The sequence below is a fragment of the Strongylocentrotus purpuratus genome, unplaced genomic scaffold, assembly GCF_000002235.5.
Source record: "Strongylocentrotus purpuratus isolate Spur 01 unplaced genomic scaffold, Spur_5.0 spur5_scaffold_19, whole genome shotgun sequence".
In the NCBI taxonomy this organism is placed as follows: Eukaryota; Metazoa; Echinodermata; class Echinoidea; order Camarodonta; family Strongylocentrotidae; genus Strongylocentrotus; species Strongylocentrotus purpuratus.
The window spans coordinates 25,179,877-25,207,105 of NW_022145604.1; the positions used below are offsets into that span (position 1 = coordinate 25,179,877).

The following is a 27,229-nucleotide window of genomic DNA, read 5'->3' on the forward strand; positions in this document are numbered from 1 at the left end:
ACAAATTAAGAATAGGCCTATACACTGAATGAATGAGGAAAGCGTCATTAACAACGGATTACTATCACAGATTTGTAGATCTATTATTCCTGTAATAGTACAAGCCGAGCACATAGAGCAAGTGCATTTGTGAGTAGTTGAGATACTGACTTGAATGACTGTTTTTGGAGGCTTTGAATAGATCACTTTTTAAAAGGAAATGGGTGTTATAAGGTTAAATTGATTGTCTGTCGACTGTCGGTGGCCAGCGCCGCGCTACCAGGACGTTAGATACCCGATGCGCCATATCTCTCGGGGTACTGGATAGCTGTCACCCGTGTGGCCGTGCGTGGTAGGGCTAACTCAGCACAGAAGTGTAGGCTAGTGCCTTGGCGTTGTGGCAATTGTGGATGTATTTTGCGTAGACCTAACTAATATTTACTGATGTGAATTTCAGTCTGATAATCTGATATTCAACTTCTGACAAACAGGGAGAGCAGAGCAGAGCCTGGACGTGCCTAGATCTAGGCCTAGATTGAATACAGAGTCACTACAATTTATTTGGACGATGATGCTGATGAGTGATGAGTGATGATGATGATGATGGATGGCATGAAATGATGAATCGGCATGATTGATATTGATAAACGATAAATTGTGCATGAGAAGAGATGAATTAGACTACTTTAGAATGATTTGGATGTCATTTTAATATTTTGAGATATCAAATTCATGAAATCATTTTTCTTCCTCAATCTACCAATGGTTGGTCATCAAATTTGCTGCCATAAATAACTCCTTCCTTGTGTTGAAAAAATGAAGGCAGCTTGGTTATAAATTGTAATCTTCTTTTGTTAAAATGATTTTAAAACCCCTTTTACAATTAATTAAATGTTACTAGGTCTACATGTTCTTGAAATGTGGTTGGGGTAATATAATAAGTGGTAATAATTTTATGAATATAATAATATTTTCAAGTACATACATGTAGACTGTAGTGCTACATACTCTACTAGGAACAGGATGGTTTATTATTATCATTATTATTATTATGATTATTATTATAATAATTATTATATCTATTAATTGTATTATCATCATCATCGTCATTATCATTATTATTATTATGCTATTCAAGGATAAATGTGCTGGGAAATAACTTCATATTATTTGTGAGGGTATTAAAAATAGGACACAATGTCTCAATTGTAGAGCAGTGGACTCGTAACCGGGAGGTCCAGGGTTAGAAACACTATGAACATGACTGACAAAAAAAGCGGACAAAATATACAGTTCCTCAGGTAGACAAAGGAACATCCCTTCACTGCTATTATGTGAAAATATGTAGAACAGGTGTCGCATGCATATTCACTTTTTACATTATAGCAGTGAAGGGATGTTCCTTTGTCTACCTGAGGAACTGTATATTTTGTCCGCTTTCTTTGTCCGTCATTTTCATAGTGAAACCAAGTTCCCATTACCAAGTCCCTCAAAGAGGACTTAAAGTCGTTGGTCCCACCAGGAAGCTGTAATGAATGGAGATACCGTCTCGAAAGAATTTTCTGAGGGAAAATTATTCAAGATTAACCTGGCTTAACAAAAAGAAATGTAACCCTCTCCAGCCATCATTTCCATCAACAGCTGTCCATATCAATGCACAGTCCCTCTCTGGCATTCCAAATAGTACGAAATGTTACGCAACGCCATCTGTTTCCCTAAGTTCTCTATTCACTCGTTTGCAAAGATATGCAAGCATCGGGCTTTGAAGCCATGCGTGGCACCGACAAATTAAGTCATGTTCATGGAAGATGTATTTAGCTATAACATATAAAATGCAGAATTCACAACATTATGACCAATGCAACTTTCTATTAGTCATCAAATGCGTCTTCCGTTCTCGGATAGCTCTACTGAAGACATGGCCATTTTAACCAGCGAAATCGACCAAGGAAATCATGAGTTAGAGCGAATGAAAGATTTTCATAATCATGATTTTCTCATCTAATTATTGACATTTTCCGAAAATTCCGAAATTTGTACATAGCTAGGAAGGTAGTCCAAAGGTTTATCTTCCTAAAGAACTAAATGAAATTGTGTTGTATGTTTGCGCATTTATTGATTTAGGGCTAGAAGTTGTCAAGTTAGCACCACTATTCACCCAAAGTACGGGCCGGCAAAGCAAAAGCCGCCGTGCTCGCTGGGCTGGGCTGTGTGTGGAAAGGGAGGACTTAGTGCTACTAGGGAGCTGTAAGGTTTTGGAGGGGGATTAAGGGGATTACGGTAGGGGAAACAAAAGACGCGCGGTGCCACGGATGACTTCAAAGGGGCCTCTTGGACGGGATCTCCATTCATTACAGCTTCCTGGTCCCACAAGTACATGCCCTTTTTTCAATAAATAGCAATCATGTATAAAAAACAAACCATCAACCCATATAAACTGTAGAACACCCTCCTGAATAAAAACAAATTTAAGATAAGAAAATGGGAATTTTAACTTGACCTACAGTAATGTATTATTTTTAAGAAGCATATTTATCTTTTTTACATTCTATTTAACCAACAGGAACCTACAGCTCTTTACACAACCACGGTGAAGGATGTTGCTAGGCAACCAGCACAGTACACTGAGATGGCTTGAGTAATGCATGAAGGCTCAAGCTGGACAATTAGATGTCTCTGAAGGCAGTGTTTGGTACATGTATGTATTAATACCAAAGTGTCTTACCTCACATGCTCTGGTTAATAATTACCCCAGGCTCAGGCAATATTCTAGGGCCATTTTATGCCAAGTGTCTCGGGACGGTGTCTGTTTGGAGCCAGAAGGGCATTAACTCCTTTATTTTAAAGGCATCGTTTAACAATGTTAAATCTGAGATACACGGCCCTACCTGTTATCAGTGTCTGTGATATGGTGTAATATTGAAGCCCTAAAAGTATTGCGCTTCAAAATGATCAAGAAGTTTTACCATACTCGTTTTCCCCAATAGACTGCAGTGTTAGGAAAACCGTCAGGCGAACGGTTTTCAAAATTTGTAATTCCAATCATTAATATCTTGATAATCAGACAGGCGATCGGCTTATAAAAGTCATGGGTTTCCTACTTTCCTGACTGACCTAAAGGTTTATAATTATCATTGCATCATGAGCTAAATCCAGAATTTTGATTCAGAATCTGAGACAAAGTTACCGGATCCCTTTAACACACAGTTAAAGGCTTTCTGGTTTTGAACTTCATGTACATGTACATGCATACCGGTATCTCTTTTATCCACTTATTCGATTTATAAATGAAAATAAATTATTATTGTAATGTAGAGTGGTAATTGTTCTTTTGACTCTACATGTTTGCCATATGTTAAATGGCTCAGAAGTCTGTTAATCTCTTGATTAGAGCCAAAACACAACGTTCAGTGATTTTTTTTTTCCAGTTCATATCGATCCAAAATTGTTAATGTTTTACCAGACAAAATTTGGAAACTGGGGGAAAGTTATCTGCTTCTTTTGGTACATGGCATGATTTTAGATAAAGTGGTAGAAAGTGTTGTTTGGACTGTGTGGTATTACATGTATGTTGTAGAAATCTTAAATACTTAAATAGGGAGAATGTTGAGCCCCGACTGCATTAATGTTTGTTAAAGGGTATGTGTTGAAAATGTGAATATATGTGTTGAAAATGTGAATATTTGTAGTCACTAGTCACCATCCTATGATACATGTACATCTAGTTCTGTATCTATTTTTGAATGCAATGTCATTGCATGTACATCAATCGAGAGCAAGCTCTTGAGACTTGATCCCTAAACCTGTAGTTTCTTCTCCCATGTTTCCACTGTGATGTACATGTATCACCACTTTTTCTTTGATTTATAGCATCACAATATTCCACCATTTCTGTCTGAAGTAAGTATGGTCATTTAATTCTATCTGCTTTAAATCATTGCTGATTATCAACATGCATGTTCCCTGAGGGCCTTTTTGAACACGTTATGACTCTATAACTGGATTTTAAAAAGAACGAAAGAGGCTTATAGGTATACAGCATTTTAAGTGGTTGATTTTCCATATTGAGGTGGCGAATTTTCATGAGTAACAAACAATACTAAAATTCATAGTATTTTACACCTTTCAGTCGAAAAAAACCTCCTATTTGGCTAAAGATTATTTATAATTTATGAGTGTGAATGCATGGTAAAAGCTATGATTCACAGTCAAGTGGGCCTTTTCAACAAAATGTGGGCTTACAAAGCCCAGCAATTTCAATGTATCATAACTTTATAACCATTTGAGATGCCATAGACCCCTCAAAGCAATCATAAATAATCTGCAGTTTTAAATGTTGAAATATGAGATCCAAGTGCAATATCATATGAAATTCAGTGACATTTTCAGATCATAATAGTGTGTGGTGGCCTTAATTGAAATCATTTGATAAAAACATGTACGATACAAGCTTTGCTATGTACACCAAGCTGAACAAATATCAGGTGCTTCTACATGTTTTACATTTCATTTGATAATCTTCCATTGACCAACCATGCAAATTACATTTTCTATAGGCTCGTTCAGATATGACAAGGCGAAACCGCAGTGTTAAAAAAAATATGAAGTAAAGTAATATGCTTCACAGTTCTGAATCTTATAATATAATAAGCTCAGTGAATACACTGAGGTCCTTTTTTAAGTGCACTTGCCATTCATTAAAGGGATAGTTGAGTTCTGTTGCAGAGGGTGCTTCACAAAATAAATTTTTGTGAGATAATGAAAAACTGAGTGTCAAATTTGAAAGAACGTAATTTTTAAATGACAAAATCATCTTTGATCAAAATCGGTTCAGAGACTGCTGAAATATAACGATTTTTAATACTTGTGTGCAACCACAAATATTAAATATTTTGAAAAATTCGAAAAAAACGTTTAAAAAAACTAAATAACGACTTTTACGTCGTATTTCAGCCAATGCCGATGTTGGCTTTTTTGTTGGCATTTTCGGTTTTGCTTATATATTACCCACAATTAGCCGGCTCATGTATTGTTATTTTTAATTAAATAATTAATTTTGTTTTAAGTGGAGCTGAATTGGTATGATCGTCTTGGCTAAATTTCACACATTTTTGGGTCTAAAATTGCCTAAATAGCAATTTTAGGTTCTAAAAGGGCACTATAAATGTCATAGATAAGAATAAGAGCAATAACCATGCACTTTTAAGGCATTTGCGGTCTGAAAGCAGAACTCAACTATCCCATTACCGGTAATTAACATCTTTAAAAAAAGGTAGTATTTTTTTTTTGGGGGGGGGGCAGTTTTCAGCATCATGCATACATGTATATCTGAACAAGCCTCGATGCATGTACTCATTATACTGGTAATGTTTGTTCATTGCTCATGTACCTTGGCAACCCCAATGCCATGCCATTAGCTTCTTGAAAGCAAACAATGTTAATATACACATTACGAAATAAACTCTGAAGTGGCTGTCAAATAACTGTTCAATTATTCAAGTCATTCTCAAATTGCCCTTCCCAAATTGTATACATAATATGCATGGTACAGGGTACCTGTACATTAAATTTTGCCTATTAACTATGAAATATAGCAAATCATTGTATGTAGTTTAATGTATACCAGTATACTCGGTAATCAGTTTTGCTCAACCTGAAGCCAGAAAACACTGCATATTACACTACATGTATAAAATATACGTACATGTACATTCATGCATTAGTGATATATTTTAATGAACAAAATTGGCTAAAAGGAGGAGCGTACACGCATGTTTTAATGACAATTAAAGGCTGAATCAATACCTACTAATACCTAGATGTACAAACCTGTACAGTGTATGCACACGTAATTGATGATAGAGCTCAAGCTTTTAGAATACCATTTTAATAGATGTCCGCACTATATTCAATGCTTAATTATCCATTAGTAGGCTTATTAAGTGTAATGAGGCATACATGTACATTGTACATGGCAAGCAATCATGCTTAAAGGGCAATTCAACCATGAATGTAAGTGGGAAAATAAGAGAAACAGAATGGTGAAAGTTTGAAATAAATCAGATCAATAAGTGTAATAGCAAATTTATGAGTTTTTGAAACGTGAGATGCGAATTGCAAATTGGAAATTTGGTCTCTAATTCACTCTCTTGACTGTGAAGTACAGGTATTCATGGACAACTCTTCTGTTTGTTGTGTGTTAAATAAATAAGATTAAAACAAGGACCCAAGGACAATCCAAAAGAGATGAATAAATCTCAAATTGTTCTGTCAAATAATTAATGAGATAAAAAATAGTTTATGTATATTTATTTGTATGAATATATTGTATATATATACCTCATTGCTTTAGTGTATCTGAGTTAGTAGTCTCTCCAAATGCCCTATATAATGATCTTTTGCGCATTATCAATTTGCTCTTTTAATTAGTGGCTAATTAAATGTACGTGAGCAAACTATAATCATTGCTTAAATACCATGCTGATTCCTTCCAATATATATTATACATGTACAGTACATACTGTATACATTAAGTCCTGTCTTGATCACTTTGCTCCTACAGTACATCTGTCTTTCTTTTCTCTCTTTTTATAAATATCTGCTGTTTTGCTTGTATGATGTAACTCCACCCCCCAGTCATATCCAATGTACACTCTCTCTTTGTTTTACAGGATCTTATACAATATATATCTGCTTGAAAAGACTTGAATGTATGTTTTATTCTCTTCTTAACAAATGCAATTGACTTCTTTTCATTTCAGTCTTTGAATATTATGGAATGCTACATTAAAAAACATAACAAACATAAAATAAAATTTTCTTTCAATTGAAGATGCAGCATCAAACCAACCTTTCTTAACTACTTAATTTCACTCTTGTAATTTGTTCAAGTTGCTACAACCCGATTCCATTACAATTCAGTTAATCCTTCTCAAGAAAAAGTGTACAATTTTAAGGCAAGTTCATAGCTCTTTAATAAATTTTTAATTCACTGACTTGCCAATTATTTGAGGTTATTTACTGTACCATGTCATATAATGTGAATGATGCTTTAATGTGTTCTTTCCTGCAGCCGGGTCCCTGTTGAACAGTGGTCTGGCTATGATCCCCGTCACTGGACTATCCTCCCCAAACACCCACTCCAATCCAACTCGACCACTATCTAAACTCAATTACACAACTCTGCACCCCACCGACGGCCATGACTCCCCTGCCAGGTCACCCTCGAACCGGTCCCCCAGCCCCGTCCACAGCGCCCTCTCCCCAGCCATCAAACCGCCCCTCAGATCCGCCAGCTCCCCGCAGCTGCACCGGGTGTCCAAGGGTGACCTGCGAGATCTGCTGTTCCTGACACCGTCCTTTCCGCTCAAAGGCATCTTTGATATAGGCAATGGTCATTTTGATGTGGTCCTGGAGGAGAAACAGATCAGCTGGACACCGCTGAGTAGGTCTAGTCATGGTGAGTCCCTTAAGTGGAAAGTTAAGAAGTGTCTTGTAGTCTCCCTCTCTCTCTGTCTCTCTGTCTGTCTGTCTCTCTCTCTCTCAAGCTCTCTCTCTCTCTCTCTCTGTCTCTCTCTCTCTAGCTCTCTCTCTCTCTGTCTCTCTCTGTCTCTCTCTTTCTCTCTAGCCTTCTCTCTCTCTGTCTCTCTGTCTCCTCTTTCTTCGCCTCTTTGCTTTGATCTTTCCCGTCAATGTCATTATACCAAGTCACCTCATGGTAAACCTAGCTTTATATGAATAAAAACAGACTAATGATTGAGACAATCATTTTGCATAATTTTAGTTTGTTTTAAATCATACTGAAAGATTGAAAAACCTGTGAATTGATTGAATTAAATGAGGACAATAAATTTGGACCTCGTAAGCATTTGGCGAGCTGCAAAATTAAGGATGTTATCAAATCATGTATGGATGAGGCTTTAGTTTTCACTCTCCTTCTACTCGTCTTCAGCCAAAGGAGAGCAGTACCCCAAGGTAATCAAGGCGCGAGACATCTTTGCTGTCCAGATCCAGAGGATACAGAGGGCGGGGCAGGAGTCTGGGGGTCATCCCAAGGGCGTGTCCATCTTTGTGGTACGTCCTAAGAAGGGCGTGGCCAATGGGATCACCTGGGAGGAGATCACGCTGGAGTCGACCAATGAGGGATGCTGCCAAGAATGGTTTCAAGCTCTCATGAAAATACTCAATGGTGAGGTTTTTTTCTTTTTTTCTTATACCAGTATACCAGTACCAGTATACAAAATAGGAAAAAAAGTATTGAAAACACTGGCTACCCTAGCTTGGTTGCCTAGGTACATGTATGGAAATGGCTAACTTATTAACCATAACCTTTAATTAAAAAATAGGTAACTGATTTAATGTCAATGTTCTAATGTAAAGAAAAATGCTGATCTAAGAAGCTTCTGAATGAATCCATGTCAGTATGGCTCAAAGAGGCATAGAGATCAAGAGGGTGATGGAAGGATCCTGGATCGATTTCTAAATTCATGTATTAAAATCATTATTATACCCCTTGAAATACATGTAGGACAGTTATTTCTGATTCGTACACTTTCATTTAAAAATAGGTAACTGACTTGGAGAAAATAAAGATATTGTTATTCTAACGTATAGAACAATTACTTAATCCTCTGAATCCTTCTCAGACTATGGCTCAAAGAGATCAATAGGGGATGTACATGTAAGGATCCTTGATCAATTTCAAAATCTACTTATCAAAATGATTAACATTGGGCAATTTTTGCTATTCTGACCCCTCAATTAAAAAATTGGTGACTGTCTTGCAATTGAAATATGGTGTGCCTTGAGAAAATCTAAATGGAAATATTCTAATGTAAAGAAAAATTACTGATTCATAAAGCCTCTGAATTAATTCATGTCAGAGATCAATAGGCTGATGTACGAACATTGGTAAGGTTGTTTTGCCTTCATATATACTGATCACAAATGAATTAGTTATCAGTCTGAATGGCCATACTCTGTCCATTGATTTGTGGTAGGGTCCATGCTCTGTTATAGTCATATAACCACTTTATGATGAATGACTTCTTTGTCTTTGCCACCAAATGATGTTTGTTGTTGTCGTATTCTGCGTTATATGGCAATCAGTCCAATTTGCCTATTATCACCAACTGTTTTTTCCGTTTATACATTGTAAGTGTGAACTTTAAATATGAAATATGAAAAATTAATTTACCTCTCTTTTTTTATATTATCTTTTTTATATTTTATATTTTTTATATTTTGTCGGTTTAAAAAAATTATTATTATCATTATTTATATATCATGCCAGCTAGGGCCTTGTATTACAAAAAGTTGAAGGGTATGTTTATGCTCAGTTTTTTCCAGGCCAGAATGAGGCTTTTGGTACGTGTTTAGTTCAAAACACGGTTGCGTCCTTTCTCATTTTCGTTAACTCACAAAAAGGTGCGTTTACAAAGAGCATTTACGATGAGCATTTCAAATTCTGCCTTCAAAATTGAGCATAAACGCAGCCTATATCAATCGCAACTAAAAGAGATAGGAGACTGCAAACTTGCGATTGATTTGGATCAAACGTAACTCTTTGTAAGATGGGCCCAGGTTATTTGATTGTGTTTGTTATATTCCCAGCATTCACAGAGAGGCCAAAGAGATTGAAGATCTTTGTGGATTCCTTGAGATCGGATAAGGCCAAACAGGTCTATGACAACAAAGTAAGGATGCTGTTTCACTATGCTAGGATGAAGACAGATATTGTGGGTAAGAGGAACAACATAAACTTACATGTACATGTATCAGTAAAACAATCTATTAATCAATCAAGCAACCAATCAATCGATCAATCCAACAAACAAATTTACAATTAGTCAATCAATCGATCAAACAAATAAAACAAACAATCAATAATACAATCAATCAATCCATCAAACAATTAAACAATTAATCAATAAATCAATCAAACAAAGTAACAAACAAACAATCGATTAATCAATTCAGTCAATCAATGTAACAAAATAAATAACCAATCAATTAATCCAACAAACAATCAAACACAATTATCAATCGATCATTCAATCAATCAATCCAGTATTGAAATAAACAAACAAACTCTCAATCAATCAATCAATAAGTCAATCAATCATCCAACAAACAATAAATTATCAATCCAACACACAGACAAACAATCAATCAATCAATCGATTCATTAACAAATTAATCATTAGATCGCTATGCAATAAGCTCCATATTGCATTTTGTTTTATTCATTTTGCACATGTTTTTAAGTAGGAAAAAACACACAAAATGCAAAATAATGTGCATTTCTTAAAATGAGAAAGAATACTCCAGAAAATAAACATACACAATTTTTTTTTTATTATTCCCACTTTTTGTCATCAAAATTTGAAAAGTATCTTGATAATACCAGTTGACAATGTTTGTGATACTAGAAAGAACAATAAGCAGATGGTCAAATCAAGAGATTTGTATTTTTGGATGTAAGAAATGGCAAAATGTCACATATTGTAAAGGACACATTGTATGGAATTGCCCTGATGAATCAACCAGTCAGCCATTTTATCAGCTAGTCAATATTTCCACCCTCCATCATTCTCCCAACAAACCTTGCGACTAAGCCGCTCTCACCACTTATCAATCGCGCAACCACTTTATCAATTTATCAATCTACAAGCATGTACTTACCGTGTATTCACCCAAATGAAACAGCAAATTTATTCATTTATTCATTAAAGTGTGACAGGCATTGTATTTATCACTCCCACAGAGTACAGGATTCCAATTAAGAATCTCCCAATTATGAATACAGAAGGTACTGAACAAATACCCTGACATACGTGTAGCAGCTCTGTTGATTTATGGTTGAATCTGACAATGTATTTATCAGTTCCGGAGAGTACAGGATTCCAATTAGAAACCTCTCAATCATCAATACAAAATATATTGCACAAATACACTGGAAGTACGTGTAGCAGTGTTGTTGGTTTATGCAGACAATCATGGCATTATATTAGACCACTTGTCAATGCAGATGGGTGAGAATGGGTGCATGGCCAATGATGTATTATGTGCATGTACATTTGCTAGAAATATGCATTTTGCAGACTATAACTGTACACAATATTTTATTTTTAGAGCAGGACAGTGATTGGTTCTAATCTCTATATTCTATATAATATTTAATTCAATTTAATTATTTTTTATTGTTATATTGTTACAATTATTACAATTATTGCTATTCTTTATCCTATCATTATGAACTAAAAGTTTACAATTTGACCAATATTTATTTGCCGAGTACATGACTTAGCACTGACATCTTTGGTCAAACATTGCTTGTTGCATATCGTCCTTGTTTTCACGAAGTGACGGTAGTGAGGAAAATCGTAACGCAAAATGAATGCAATTTTTTTCACTACCGTCACTTTGTGAAAACAGCGACGATATTGTATTAAGCAAATATGTATCAAATTTAATTTGGTTAATTTCTCTCTTCTTTTAAGAGGTGAGCCATCAGCATCAAGTACAGGATGCAATAGATGCTATGGATTTTAACGATGTTGATGGGTGAGTTAAACATGCAATGTGGTCTAGTGGATAAGCCACTGGACTGTAGTATAGATCACAAGGTACAGGGTTAAAATCTCAGCTCGGCACTAACATCCTTTGGCAACACGTTAATCTACATTTGCCACTCTTCACCCAGGTGTTAAATGGGTATCGGGTAGGATGCGAACGTTAACGTAGTTTGCTCAAGATTGTGATCGTCTGTAAAATTTTGCCAGGCTGGAATGCTCCCCTGGGAGTGGATAATGTGCGTCCATTGAATGCGAGCAAGCCTGAATTCGATGACAGAGGAAATGAATATGTAAAGTGCTTAGAGACATTGTCAATGTATTAGACACTATATAAACATAGACAATTATAATATGATGTTATGAAGTGCTGTATCAATTTGTTTTCCTTTTGTATATGTCCGGGCAGAAGAGCACAAATGGGTAGCCAGCAGACGAACATTTTGGAAATTCAAGTTTTTACCGCTCTTCGACTATATCTACACAACACATATCTGTTTATTGGTGATAGTGATTGGTGAAACTACTTCTCTGTTTCATATCTTTTCCCTTTCATTACAAGACTACAATTTAATATTTCAGCCAAACTTGGTTGGCCCTTCTGCGGGGCATATGACAAATTGCGTTGTTAGTATTTCAGAAGATATATCATACCTTTTTTTTCTTTTTTTTTCCATTCCTATTCTTGTGGAATATTCCATTATATATACAGGGCAGTATGTATTGGAGGGGATACACTCACCAATCAAGCAGTGCATGGTTTGCTACAGAGAGCTCAGAGGGATGCAGGTATAGAAATATCACCGGACACCCCTATGGCTAAATGTAGGATCCCACTTGGCATTATACCAACAGGTAAATAGTACAATGCATTTTCCCTATGTGAAGTAGATTTATTAATAACTTTGGGAAATAATGATGTTCCCCTATCTCATTTGTCTGTTACCAAGAAGAATAAATGAATGAATAAATGTGGATGTATTGAAGTTGGGGAAAGACTTTGCATTATAAGTATAGTCCAAGTGGCAATTTCGGGAAAAAGAGATAACTTTATCAATTAATCAGAAAGGGAAAATCTTTTCTTTTGAATTGAATAAAAATATCTGTGCCCTGTATCACTTTAAAGCCTGTCTGCACTAGTTTGGCCAGGGGATTAGACCTCCCTGCATGGTCACTGACAGGTGGTTATCTCATCAAATCAGCTCTCAATTAACATAAGAAAAAGGAGATCATGGGGGACCAACAGGCACCGATTGTGCATTGTTTGATATATAGAGGGCGCAAGTAGTGCAGTGGGCTTTACATGTTATCAAAAGTTTATTAACCTTTGAATATGAATAAGTAAGTCTTGAAGATGACTTTCACAGTGTAAGGTCATGACAGGTGACAGGATGTCAAAATCTCAACCTAGATTCAACCAGACCAAATGGGTTGCAATATACAACATACCAATGAGAGCCATTGTTGAGCTGGATGTGATATACACCTAAGATATTTAGAAGCCCATCAAGGAATGAAATGAACAAGATTCAACCAGACCAAACTGGTTGCAATGTACAACATACCAATGATAGCCATTGTTAAGCAGGATGTAATATACACCAAAGATATTTAGAAGCCCATCAAGGAATGAAATGAACAAGAAATCAACATTTATGAAATTTGGCCTCCTACAAAGGAATTATGAAATCAACGAGAAATTCGCATTCAAGAAATTTGAAAAGAGCCACAAGGGAATGGAATAAACAAGAAATCAATATTCAAGAATTAGTCTAGTCAAATTAGCGAATTTCAGGCATAACCAAAATCAAATTGCATTTTTTATGCCTCCGCCACCGAAGGTGGTGCCGGAGGCATCATGTTTTCGGGTTGTCCGTCCGTACGTCCGTACGTCCGTCCGTACGTCCGTCCGTACGTCCGTCCCGTTTGACCGTTATCACAATATCTCAAGAACCATTTAAGATTTAAACTTAAGACTCGGGAATAGTATTTATCACCATAGGAAGACGATCTGATTAGATTTTGGAGTACGTAGGTCAAAGGTCACAGGTCATAGAGGTCAACTTATGAAATTCCTTGTATTGAGTTTGTTAGCGCGATATCTCAAGAACCATTTGAGATTTAAACTTCAAACTTAAGGATAGTATGTATCACCATAGGAAGACGATCTGATTAGATTTTGGAGCACGTATGTCAAAGGTCAAGGGTCACAGAGGTCAACTTATGAAATTCCATACATTGAGATTGTTATCATGATATCTCAAGAACCACTGGAGATTTAAACTTCAAACTTAGTGATAGTGTGTATCACTATAGGAAAACAATCTGATTACATTTTGGAGCACGTAGGTCAAAGGTCAAGGGTCATAGAGGTCAACTTATGAAATTCCATACATTGAGATTGTTATCATGATATCTCAAGAACGACTAGAGATGTAAAAACTTCAAACTTAAGGATAGTATGTATCACCATAGGAAGACGATCTGATTAGATTTTGGAGCACGTAGGTCAAAGGTCAAGGGTCACAGAGGTCAACTTATGAAATTCCATACATTGAGATTGTTATCATAATATCTCAAGAACCACTGGAGATTTAAACTTCAAATTTAATGATAGTGTGTATCACCATAGGAAGACAATCTGTTTAGATTTTGGAACACGTAGGTCAAAGGTCAAGGGTCACAGAGGTCAACTTATGAAATTCCATACATTGAGATCGTTATCGCGATATCTCAAGAACCACTGGAGAATTTTCACTTCAAACTTAATGATAGTATGTATCACCATATCATAATATCTCAAGAACCACTGGAGATTTAAACTTCAAACTTAATGATAGTGTGTATCACCATAGGAAGACAATCTGATTAGATTTTGGAGCACGTAGGTCAAAGGTCAAGGGTCACAGAGGTCAACTTATGAAATTCCATACATTGAGATTGTTATCATGATATCTCAAGAACCACTGGAGATTTAAACTCCAAACTTGTTTAAATTGCTCTATGGCGGAGGCATCATTTTCGACTGCGCGCAGTCAAAATTCCATCTAGTTTTGTATTCCCTTGCAGTGATCTTATGAATATTTCTCAAAATAACATACTAAAAGTTAGGGGAATGTAAGTTGTGGAAGCAATGAAATTTGCATAATATACACTTAGCTATTGTCTTATTATCCATGTTTTTGCTGACCATATAACTGACCATCACTTTGGGCAAAAAAACTATTTAAATTTGCTAAAATTAATATCTCTGAAATAGTCTAAAAACAATTTATTACTGGATAACTAGAGTATTAAGCTCCACTCTATGGCAAAAGTAAAAATATCTAATGAAGTGATGTGCTAATTTGGCAGAATGTTATTTTCTTCCCTCTTTCTTATCATTTGTTTAGGGTTGTTCAACATTGTAGCTCACTCTACACAGGGTATCAGCAGTACAGTGACTGCCACACTTCACATCATACTGGGTCTGTATCCAATCCACAGAGTATACATGCTTTTGCGCTTTTTCCTTACAGTAACAAAGCGCTTCTCATAGTATTCCACATGGTTGTACATGTATAAGAGCTGCTTAAACGATAATAAAGTTAATTATTTGTACATCTCATATTTCTTTTGAATTATAGTACCGTTGAACAGCGAATTGGAGAGTTGAAGCAAATTAATGAGTTCACAGTCATGACCTTTGTATCAGTTTCTTTTCATTCACATAGATGTAGTAATATCGGGTCAATGTCGCTATTCATAAGGACCGCTATTCATAAGGTCCGCTATTCATAAGGTCCATTATTCATAAGGACCGCTATTCATAAGGTCCGCTTTTCATAATTGGAGAAAAGGGTCATTATTCATAAGGGTCATTATTCATAAGGACCGCTATTCATAATCAAAGAAGAGGGTCGATATTCATAATATTAAAAGAGGGTCGCTATTCATAATAGGAAATCGGGGTCGTTATTCATAAGGGTCCCTGTTCATAATATTACAAAAGGGTCGGTATTCATAACACAGAAAGAGGGTCGCTATTCATAATACGAAATGAGGGTCGCTATTCATAATACGAAATGAGGGTCGCTATTCATAATGCAAAATGAGGGTCGTTATTCATAAGGGTTATTATTCATAAGGGTCATTATTCATAATAAGAAATGAGGGTCGCTATTCATAAAAGGAGAAGAGGGTCGCTATTCATAATAGAAGAAGAGGGTCGCTATTCATAATAGGAAATGAGGGTCGCTATTCATAATAAGAAATGAGGGTCGCTATTCATAATAGAAGAAGAGGGTCGCTATTCATAATAGGAGTAGAGGGTCGCTATTCATAATAAGAAATGAGGGTCGCTATTCATAATAGGAGAAGAGGGTCGCTATTCATAATGGGAGAAGAGGGTCGCTATTCATAATAGGAGTAGAGGGTCGCTATTCATAATAAGAAATGAGGGTCGCTATTCATAATAGGAGAAGAGGGTCGCTATTCATAATAGAAGAAGAGGGTCGCTATTCATAATAGGAGTAGAGGGTCGCTATTCATAATAGGAGTAGAGGGTCGCTATTCATAATAAGAAATGAGGGTCGCTATTCATAATAGGAGAAGAGGGTCGCTATTCATAATAGGAGTAGAGGGTCGCTATTCATAATAGGAAATGAGGGTCGCTATTCATAATAGGAAATGAGGGTCGCTATTCATAATAGGAGCAGGGGGTCGCTATTCATAATAGGAGAAGAGGGTCGCTATTCATAATAAGAAATAAGGGTCGCTATTCATAATATGAAATGAGGGTTGCTATTCATAATACGAAATGAGGGTCGCTATTCATAATAAGAAATGAGGGTCGCTATTCATAATAGGAGTAGAGGGTTGCTATTCATAATACGAACTGAGGGTCGCTATTCATAATAAGAAATGAGGGTCGCTATTCATAATAGGAGTAGACGGTCGCTATTCATGATACGAAATGAGGTTCGCTATTCATAATACGCCCCCCCCCCTCGGCTACGTTCCTGGTCCTGTAGGGGGGGGCGATATATAGCCCTGAATAGTTGTCTCTTTTTAAAGTAATTATATTTTATCTGTTATCTTTGATAATTATATAGAGCCACCCCCGCTCATGTGGTGACGAAAAAAAAAGTAAAACATAACACACATGTAATCCTATCGTAAATTGTCCTCCTTGTTGGAAATCTTGCCCCACCACCCTGCCCCCGACTGATCTTATCCAGGCTACGCCACTGAGATATAAAGTACGCCAAGCAGGCCCATTATCCATTTTAGCTTGCTATTTAAGAAACTAGTAATTGTTTATACGACAATAATGTTTTTGTAGAAAGTAATTTTTATTAGGAGTTATGGACCTACAAATTACTGAGCGGAATTGGACCTGACAATTGGACCTAAGCCCAGTATCTACCGATCCCCCGAGCCCCCCCCCCCCCCCTCATCAGTACGCCCCGGCGCGGATCCAGAACTTTCCAATTTTTGGGGGGGGACGGAAATTTGAAAAATGCGCAGAACTCAACAGAACTCAACATACCAATACTGACAAGGTCATATTAGAAGCACGATACGGGTACCTAGAAGCAGGAACAATTTTGGAAAGGGGTGCAAGCTCACTTCACGTCTCTTGTCCGATATCAACATTCCCCGTTTTTAAGATATACATTTTTTTGACATTTTCATCGGGGGGGGGGGCTAAAGCCTCTTGCCCGAAAAGGTAATTTTCTAGTTCACAATTCTGCTTGTGAGCGAAACGAGCGAGCAAAAATTTGAGCATTATATGTTTTTTGTGAAAGTGTTATTTATCACCAAGATAAACAAGAAAAGATATCAAAAATTCATATTCGGGCAGCTTGCTGTACCCCCTCCCCCCCCCCCCCCTTCCCCTCCCCCACCCATTACGCGCGAAAGCTTTGAACTTTCATTAATTATTAGAAAAAGAAGACGATTTATTGTACCATTCTCAACTCTTAATCCTTGTCTGAATTCAGTTTTCCCCCTCTTGCGCAAAGCGCGTAAGCTTTGACCTTTCATTGTTTAATGCAATTATTAGAGAAAGAAGATGATTCGTTGTTCCATTCTCGACTCTTAATCCTTGTCTAAATTCAGTTTCCCCCCTCCCGCGCAAAACGTGGAAGCTTTGATGTTTCATTAAATTATTAGAGAAAGAAGAGGATTTGTTGTACCATTCTCGATTATTAATCCTTGTCTGAATTCAGTTCCCACCCCCACCCGCGATTCGTTGTACCATTCTCGAGCCTTTTCCTTGTCTGATTTGAGTTTCCCCACCCCCTCCCGCGCGAAGCGCGGAAGCTTTGACCTTTCATAGTTTAATGAAATTATTAGAGAAAGAAGACGATTCGTTGTTCCATTCTCGACTCTACGCGCCTGCCTTAAAGGGAAAATGAAACAATCATGATTGTGATAGCACACAATAATGTTAGTAGAAATAGTAAAGAACAAAAATTATTGCAACAACCATGGATAAATCACGGCCGGTAGCGTGGGCCGAGTGTCATATCATACATAGTTTTGTGTTATTGGGCGAGGGGGGGGGGGGTGGTAGCGACCAAGCGAGACTTTGCAATGTTGAATGCTGACATTATGCACTCTAAGAATCCCTAAGCCCAATATGTACGTTCTTTCCGCTATATATCTTTCTACCCCTTACTCCTATCCTATTATGAATAGCGACCCTCTTCTCCTATTATGAATAGCGACCCTCTTCTCCTATTATGAATAGCGACCCTCTTCTCCTATTATGAATAGCGACCCTCTTCTCCTATTATGAATAGCGAACCTCATTTCGTATTATGAATAGCGACCCTCTTCTCCTATTATGAATAGCGACCCTCTTCTCCTATTATGAATAGCGACCCTCTTCTCCTATTATGAATAGCGACCCTCTTCTCCTATTATGAATAGCGACCCTCTTCTCCTATTATGAATAGCGACCCTCTTCTCCTATTATGAATAGCGACCCTCATTTCCTATTATGAATAGCGACCCTCTTCTCCTATTATGAATAGCGACCCTCTTCTCCTATTATGAATAGCGACCCTCTTCTCCTATTATGAATAGCGACCCTCTTCTCCTATTATGAATAGCGACCCTCTTCTCCTATTATGAATAGCGACCCTCATTTCCTATTATGAATAGCGACCCTCTTCTCCTATTATGAATAGCGACCCTCTTCTCCTATTATGAATAGCGACCCTCTTCTCCTATTATGAATAGCGACCCTCATTTCCTATTATGAATAGCGACCCTCTTCTCCTATTATGAATAGCGACCCTCTTCTCCTATTATGAATAGCGACCCTCATTTCCTATTATGAATAGCGACCCTCTTCTCCTATTATGAATAGCGACCCTCATTTCGTATTATGAATAGCGACCCTCTTCCCGTGTTATGAATAGCGACCCTTATAAGTAATGAACCTTATTTCGTATTATGAATAGCGACCCTCTCGTCGTATTATGAATAGCGACCCTGATTTCATATTATGAATAGCGGTCCTTATGATCAATGACCCTTAATATGAATTATGAATAGCGACCCTCATCTCACGTTATGAATAGCGGTCCTTATGATTAACGAACCTTATTTCATTATGAATAGTGACCCTCTTTTGCCATTATGAATAGCGGACCCGGAAGTACGGGAATTTACACGTTATGAATAGCGGTCCTTATGAATAGCGGACCTTATGAATAGCGGTCCTTATGAATAGCGAATAGACCCCGTAATATCATACTTCAAATATTAGTAACTTTCGTGTCATTTGACAGTTTTATTTTTTTTCTTCAAATATCACAAACTTTTAATCTGATTTTTCTGCTTTTCTACTTATAGCTACTTGCGCCCTCTATATAGCAAACAATGCATAATCGGTGCCTGTTGGTCCCCCATGATTCCCTTTTTATTATGTTAATTGAGAGCTGATTTGATGAGATAACCACCTGTCAGTGAACTTGCAGGGAAGTCTACACCCCCTGGCCAAATTAGTACAGACAGGCTTTAATGTGTGTAATTGTTTTTTTAAACGAGATTTTACAAAATTAATGTGTATCAATCAGGGCCCACCTTATAAACAATTTATATTAATTACATCAAATTTCAATGTATTTGTTACCTCTTTTGTTGTTTTGTTACCCAGGCCATCTACAACCTGTCGATGTGTGTTCCATGTACACAGAGGAAGGTTTTCTTCGATTTGGTTTCTCTGTCATGTATGGATTTGGTAGCGATTGTTTGAGGCGAGCCGTCAAATCACAACATGTCCTGAAATCCAAATCAGCGGAGTATGCTATGGCTAAGAGTCTAGTCAAACTTAGGTGAGTTGAGAATTGGGGAAGCACTAGCAGTGGGAGGGAGGTGGGGGGGGGGGGCTATAGGGGCATGTGCCTGCCCCCCCCCCCCCTTTGAAGACAAGCTTAGCTAAAGGGGTCCTAAAAACCATTCATTTTATGATGTAATCAAGTTAATATATGTTGATTGAGGTACTATTACCAGTCTCTTTTTATGTAAAAGATTGTATCATGTTTTGTGTGGTTTTGAATAAGATGAACTAAAAATGAACTTGATAAAAGAAAAACACAGAGAGAAATGGAGAGCGTACAGGCAATGACAAAAGAGGATAGGAGTCCTCTCCCTACACCCTCGCTTCCCTCCTTGGTCTTTTTCTCTTAAAATTTCATGTGTACCTAGTAATACCAAGCCCCCCCCCCCCCCCCAATTTACATCAGTTTCCCTTTGATGAATTGACTACTAATTGGCTTAGCATCATAATCTGCTCATGCATACAAATATGTCAGAAATTAAAATAATTATAATAATACTAATAATTGCTTGTCGGGCGCATAATTATAATATCTTTATTCTGTTTTTGTTTGGCATCTTTTTGTTGTTGTCTGTAGATCGTACGAGTGTGAAGTGAGTTATATTCCCTTGGATAAACAAAATACCAAAGCTACAGAAAAGGACACAACCACTTGTATGAAAGGGTAAGTCTAGGAATACATATTTAATTCATTTTTATTCATTTCTTTTTTGTTAATTTCATTTTGTATTGTAGCACTGGATATTGTGTATTTGATCACAACTGATTAGCACATTCCTTATTCTCATTCTTCATTTTTCGTTTTATCAGAGAATGCAACAGAATAGGATAATGTGAATTACAAATTTGACAATGAGCAAAGATAATACAAATATACAGTTAGTGCATTTCAGTGACATACATGTACCTTTCTGTAAAAGGGGAAAAGAAAGAATGAAAAAAGAAGCAGCTTTCAAGTTGTTGGGTATGTAGAAAAATTAGAGTTAAAGGTATGATCTACATGCATTCCCATTCTAGCAGTTCATTTTGCTTGCATCATACTATATGATTCACCTATGTTGTCCTTTTGTTTGGAAATCCCCAAATAGATGAATACAAATGTAACTGTTCTACTGTGATATTCAAAGGGTATAAATCTTCCTTCTCACAGGTGCAAGGTTTGTGGCCACGCCCCTGATCTGACCCACCTGGTCCACTCCACCCCACTCCCTCTCCGCCCAAAGGACAGCCCCCTGGCCCTCCGCAAGCTCAGCACCCACCGACCTTCCCTCGGGGCGCCGCTGGGGGCCAATCCCAACACCAATCCTCGGTCCAGTCCCAACTCCAGCCCAATGCCGACCAGACGTAGCATGGGAGCATCCGTCCCTTCTCTTCCGATGATCGCATGGAGCGTGGAGTCCGTACAGAGCTCGTCTGAGGAGTGTTTAGTGACGCCAAAGAAGAAGAGTAGCAGAGACATTGTCAAATCCATTTTTAAGAGAGGTACGTATATATCAGGCATGATTTGTAATTTTTTTTCCCTATTTTTTTCTTCTTTTTTCCCCCGATTTTTTTTTTCTCCTGAGTTTTCCCGATTTTACTCTTAGGCGAGGCGTCAAAAATATTGATACCAGCAGGCTGCCGCCTCACGTATTGGCGCATCGAGGCTGCAATTACGGCCGAAGCCTGGCTGGGGCAATTATTTTTCACTTATTAGCCCAGCCGGCTTGCGCCAGGCTGGGATCTGAGGCTCGGTTTCCATTCGAAAGGCGGCAGCCGGCGCATGCTTTTGTTCGGAGACCATTATGATGACATCATGAGTTAATTGAGGGTCCTACCGCCAGCGGTAGCCGGCTGAGCTAATTTAAAAAATGCAGCCAGGACGCACAAGTGCAGTTAGCTGCCGCTGGCCGGTATATTTATTTTTGACGCCTCGCCTTACCGGTATTTTTCCTGATTTTTTTCTATTTTTCCCCCAATTTTCCTACTTTAAAGGGGGGAATGTTGTTAGATGCATTTTTTCCCCCGAACACTTTTTGTTGTTGTTGTTGTTGTCAAGTGGGGTTGGGGGGTGGGGGGGGGGGTTTTAGTGCTTAATATCACCCCTGATATATTGCCATTGATAAAAACAAACAAGGATTGTTTGCAATTAATTCCTAAGCACTGTAATAGCTCCTATGCTGTAGAGGTGGTAGTACTACCGAAGCACCAAGAGTGTCATGGGAACTTGAAAGATATTCAAGGACTTGCTATCATGAGTGTTGGGTGACCTAACCTTAGCGTTGTTGTACTATGTAGAACCAAGTATTTCTGTATTTTCCTTGTCATTTTTATTTATCAGTATTTTTTTTTGGTACCGTTTTTTAATATTTTTTTCATCAACTCTGAACAAAATCAAATTCCTCCTTTCAGGTTATGAGTCGTCATCCTCCTCTGCCCCCAACTCCAGACCCAGTAGTGCAGCATGGGGGGATAAAGACACCCCTCAAACGGGCGTGACTGGTATCCAGAGGGGCGCTGATACCACACAGAGGAACCTCAGGAATGCCTTCACCATTGGAGCTGGCGACCAATCATTAGGAATACCCACCGTTCACGTGACCCATGATTTGGGGTCTAAGAGTGACATAGCTTGTGCTCAGAAAGGCATTGGTATACTTCCCACTACTGGTGAGAAATATTTCAAACCGTTAATTTTGATCGGGGTCTTATTTTCAAGACTTTCTGGACGGTTATCCAACATTTGCTCTTGCGACTCATTCCCCGGGCATTATTTTGTCAAAGATGTGAAGTTAGGATTGCAGTTGGCATTTATGCTAGGTTTAGGATTCATGTTCAGGAAGAGGTATAGGTTTTTTTTCTATTAATGAAATAATCGATAATGGAGTGTTTGCTGCCAGTGATAATATAAATAATTTCAGCAAAATTTATCATGCTCATCCCAGTTGGTGCTAAAGGTATCTGAGATGGCATAATGTTACCCTGGCTTAGCTAAGCTGGCCTAAGGTGATTTAGGGTCCTTTAGAATGTGTGTAATGTTATGCATTAAACCAATACTGACTTGGAATGAATACATATGCTTACCAAAATATGTAGAGCTTAATTCCAAAAGGAGCTAAATCCACTTTTGATGAAATTGAGTTATTGATATCAGAACATTGTTCAGTTAAACACATCAATTTTGGGAGCAATTATGAAAAAATGCACCTTCTAATATCACTTTTCCATAGAAGCCTGTACAAAATCTGGTAAACAATTTGTTTTTTCTCCGAAGTTACAAAATTGGATTTAGCTCCTCTTGGAATTAAACTTTTCATATATTCTTTGTTCATACCAACAGACTCGAATCATTCACCTCGATCTGGTGTGGAATGGCTGAAGTTTCAGGATTCCTTCATCAGCATCGGCATCGTCACCTTGCCCAACCGAAGCCAGCTGGTTCCCCGTGGTCTCGCTCCCGGCGGCCATCTTGCAGATGGTCGTGCTGACCTCATCCTGGTCAGGAAGGTCAACAGGAAGGAGTTCAGGAAATTCCTACAGCATCATGGGAATGAGGAAGACCAGGTCAGTTGTAGTTGTGACATTTGTGCTTTGCAGTGGTTCATCTCATATGATGCTCCGGTGACAATTGCTAACCTGTCAATACTCTATATATTCAGCTATATATTCAGCTCCAGAACCAAACACTATTCCTACATGTACATGTAACGTTAACCCTAACCCTAAACCTAACTCTAAACCTAAACCAATACTCTACATTAATTGAATTCTTTACTTCAACTCTAGCACCAAACACTATTCCTGCATGTAAACTTAATCCCAACCCTAAACCTAATGCTTACTCTAACCTTAACAAATAATCTACATTAATTTAATTTTTAACTTCTAACTCTAGCACCAAACAATTTTTCTACTTAAACATAAATCTAAACCTAACCCTAACCCTATCCCAAAACATAATCCAAAATTAGTTGTAGTATGGAGCAGTTGTCACTGAGCCCGGTAAAGTGGGTTATATTCTCAGGCATCGATCTACCCACCGGACCTCATTGTTTCTTCACCTCTCTAGGCAAATGCCACAATAAAGTGATCTGACATTTCCTCCTGGCTTTTTTGAAAGCAAAGATGTAACATTAATTAGGGCTTTGTGTGGAGTTGAGTGTGGGTTAGGGTTAGGATTAGGGATAATTCTAGGCTTAGTTGGAATAGTTGGTCCAGTATCGATTATGATTGAACATAAAGTGAGTTCATGGGCTTCACGCTATGAGTATTTTATGTTTTGAATATTAGTCTTGTCTGTTCAGTCATGACACAAGGAATTGAACTTATCTGATAGTTTAGGATAGCTCAAACCAAATTTCTTGTGATGAGATCTAGGTCATCCAATATTCCATCACTATTACTCTATTCTTTTTTGTTTTGATAGTTTGATTTCCCATTTGTATGGAAGCATCTCATATTTTGGCATAGCTAAAACATAATTTCTTGTGATAAGATCTAGGTCATCCGATATTCCATCACTATTACTCTTACTCTATTCTTTTATGTTTCAATAGTTTGATTTCCCATTGGTATGGAGCATCTGGTTTTTTTGGCATAGCTCATACAACAAATTTTGTTGATAGCATCAAGGTAATCCATTAATTATTACATCACTGTTACTTTTACTCTTTTTTTTATTTTTGTTTGGATAGTTTGATTTTCCCTTTGTATGGAAGCATCAAGTGAAGGCAGTTCAGATCAGGCCTCTGCTCAGCAGTGACGACCTGAGCTCACCCAGGCTTGAAAAACAGATGAAACTTCTGACATGGAACGTTGACATGGAGCTAGTCAGGGCAGACTTCATTGAATTGAGGTGAGAACATCTTCCTATCCCTCAGGGTTTGTTCAGATATGACATCTTAAACCACCACTAAAAAAGACCCCCAAAACGACCAACATGCTTTGAACATGTGGAAATGAATGACAAATGCATGCAACAAAGGTCCTGCACGTGTTCACTGAGCTCTGTGTTATAAGATACTGAAATGTGAAGCTTATTTTACGTCGTCATAAAAAGTACCGAGTCTTGCGGTATCATATCTGAATGAGGCTATAAAACTTTACACAATGCAAATTTTCTACCCGGTATTTCTCTGCTCATTTATGGTGGTCTTTTACTTAATTTGTTGAATGAACTTCAACCTGAATGCACTTGAGAAATGAAGAATTAAAATAAAATATCAAAAATATGACTATATCAGTATATACATTTTCTTGACTAAATGAACGGGTTCCCTATACAGTAATGGAAAAGGAGATGTGATTTCAACTCTCACACTGTTAGAGCCTTCCATACTTTCTTGGTGTTTGAGCACTGTCTAGACTGCAACAGTGTTGGAACCTGGACCACCATTTAATATAATATGAAAATTAAGTCACAATTTACTTAGCATTTAGCTTAGCTAAGTAAAATGACTTAAGCCTTGCTCGGGTCACATCTAAGTATTTTACTTTAGTTGAACAGCTTGAAGCAAAAATAGCAAAGTAATTGACTTATGTCTGCTAGGGAGCTTACAGAGACTTAGGGTCAAAGATTCAACTGAATATTATAGTTTGATAAGTATCTTATTCAAGCATAAAACCAAGTAAAATACTCATATTTATGACTTAACTATTGAATTGAGCACTGAATTAAGCAGGACATTGCGATTGCAGCTCCACAGAGTAAACCATCATTTTCCTGATGATGTCTGAACTGTCTATCGCACACTCGGCAGTCTCAATGAATGAGCAATATCACATGTTTGTTTTGTTTCTCCAGGGTTCATCGTCAGCTGTTGGCTGTGTTCGGAGAAGGTGTTCTGGATGATGACTTCCCAACGACATCCTGCAGATGCTTATAACATCCAACTGGTGATGCGATATCTGTTCTGACAGCATTTGCTCCGATGATATTCCATCTGCTGGCATTTGCTCTGATGACATTTGCTTCGACGACACTTACTCTAATGACGTTTGTTTCAACAACATTTGCTCTGATGACATTTGCTGCAACAACGTTTGCTCTGAAGGCATTTGCCCCAACAACGTTTGCTCTGATGACATTTGCTGCAACAACGTTTGCTCTGAAGGCATTTGCCCCGACAACATTTGCTCTGATGACATTTGCTGCAACAACATTTGCTCTCATGACATTTGCTGCAACAACGTTTGCTCTGAAGGCATTTGACCCAACAACTTTTGCTCTGATGACATTTGCTCTGATGACATTTACTCAGATGACGTTTACTCTGATGTTTACTCTGACGACATTTACTCTGATGACATGGTATTTATTTGCTCCGATGACCTTTTATTACTCAGATGGCATTTGCTCTGATGACATTTGCTCCGATGACCTTTAATCAGATGGCATTTGCTCTGATGACATTTACTCTGATGGCATTTGCTCTGATGACATTTGCTCTGATGGCATTTACTCTGATGACATTTACACTGACGACACCTTCTGCTAGGGCAGAAAGTTCATCTGTTCAGAATCGCTTTAAATTCTTGTTTGATAAAGGAAATTAGACCAATACTATTTTCCCTATGCTAAGTATTTATTTAATTAAGCAGTGCTTTATCTCAGCATTTAGTTTAAATGAAATAGTACAATGCAGGCCAAAATATTTCTTCCTTTCATATATTAGTATTGATACTCATCTCAATGTTTTTTTCAGGTCATGCTAATTTTCAGTTTTAACTTAATAGAGCTATAAAAAAAAGTGTTTTCTACCGTTATTCCATGAACTTGAATTGATTTACAGTAATAATTAATGTAATATCTTGCCAGTTGTATACAACAATTGTGCAAAATTCACCAAAAAAAGATGATTTTATATGAGATATTCAATGAAATAGTCAAATGAATTTGTATTCCGCTATATATTGTGTAAATGAGTTTTATAGTGAATTAGTGAAACTGATTTGTCAAAATCTATATATTTTTAAGCAATGTACTATTGAAATGTAAGTGTGTGCTCTTTGTCAATCTATGCCAAATCTAGTAAATATAAAGTGCTCATTAGGTTTGTTTTTGTGCAGCTCTTGCATGCTAAAAATGGAAGTCGTAACTAAACTCCCTACCCCCCCCCCCCCTCCAAAGTAAGTATTGTCACATTCTCAAGGAAGTATATTGCTTGATACATGTATTTTTAATGACAGCAATAAGACCCTTATTATTAAGGTCTTTTGATAATATGAACTTTTATATTAAAGTATGAGATGTTTGAGATCTCTATTAAAGGTAAAGACCGGTATTGGAAATGCCCCAATTTCAAAAAATGAAATGGAAGCTCTCATTACCAATCATGTGAAAGAATATGTTTTGACTAATACA

The 27,229-nt window shown here is 37.4% G+C and overlaps 1 protein-coding gene across 5 annotated transcripts; it reads left to right on the plus strand.

Moving 5' to 3' along the window:
• Window positions 1–27,130, plus strand: LOC105440821. 5 transcript variants are annotated; one of them, XM_030990670.1, is made up of 15 exons: window positions 1–129; window positions 2,543–2,677; window positions 7,052–7,438; window positions 7,931–8,167; window positions 9,592–9,720; window positions 11,481–11,544; window positions 12,265–12,407; window positions 14,945–15,019; window positions 19,705–19,882; window positions 20,465–20,551; window positions 21,038–21,369; window positions 22,279–22,536; window positions 23,207–23,430; window positions 24,561–24,721; window positions 25,670–27,130. In XM_030990670.1, exons 2-15 carry the CDS (start codon window positions 2,650–2,652, stop codon window positions 25,749–25,751), a joined length of 2,385 nt encoding a protein of 794 aa, XP_030846530.1. In that variant the 5' UTR covers window positions 1–129; window positions 2,543–2,649; the 3' UTR covers window positions 25,752–27,130. The 5 variants fall into 5 exon arrangements, with proteins under 5 accessions (XP_030846530.1, XP_030846533.1, XP_030846534.1 ...); XM_030990673.1 differs by having other exon boundaries at window positions 2,543–2,671; XM_030990672.1 differs by lacking the exon at window positions 1–129 and adding an exon at window positions 210–331.
• Window positions 27,131–27,229: the final 99 nt, after the last annotated feature.

Bases quoted from the DNA above. Each gene is read 5' to 3' on its own strand.
- LOC105440821 (XM_030990670.1), top strand. From the start codon at position 2,650: ATGTCTCTGAAGGCAGTGTTTGGTACAT. The intron at 11,545-12,264 runs GTGAGTTAAACA...TTATATATACAG, and splicing joins GATTTTAACGATGTTGATGG to GGCAGTATGTATTGGAGGGG. The intron at 20,552-21,037 runs GTAAGTCTAGGA...TCCTTCTCACAG, and splicing joins ACAACCACTTGTATGAAAGG to GTGCAAGGTTTGTGGCCACG.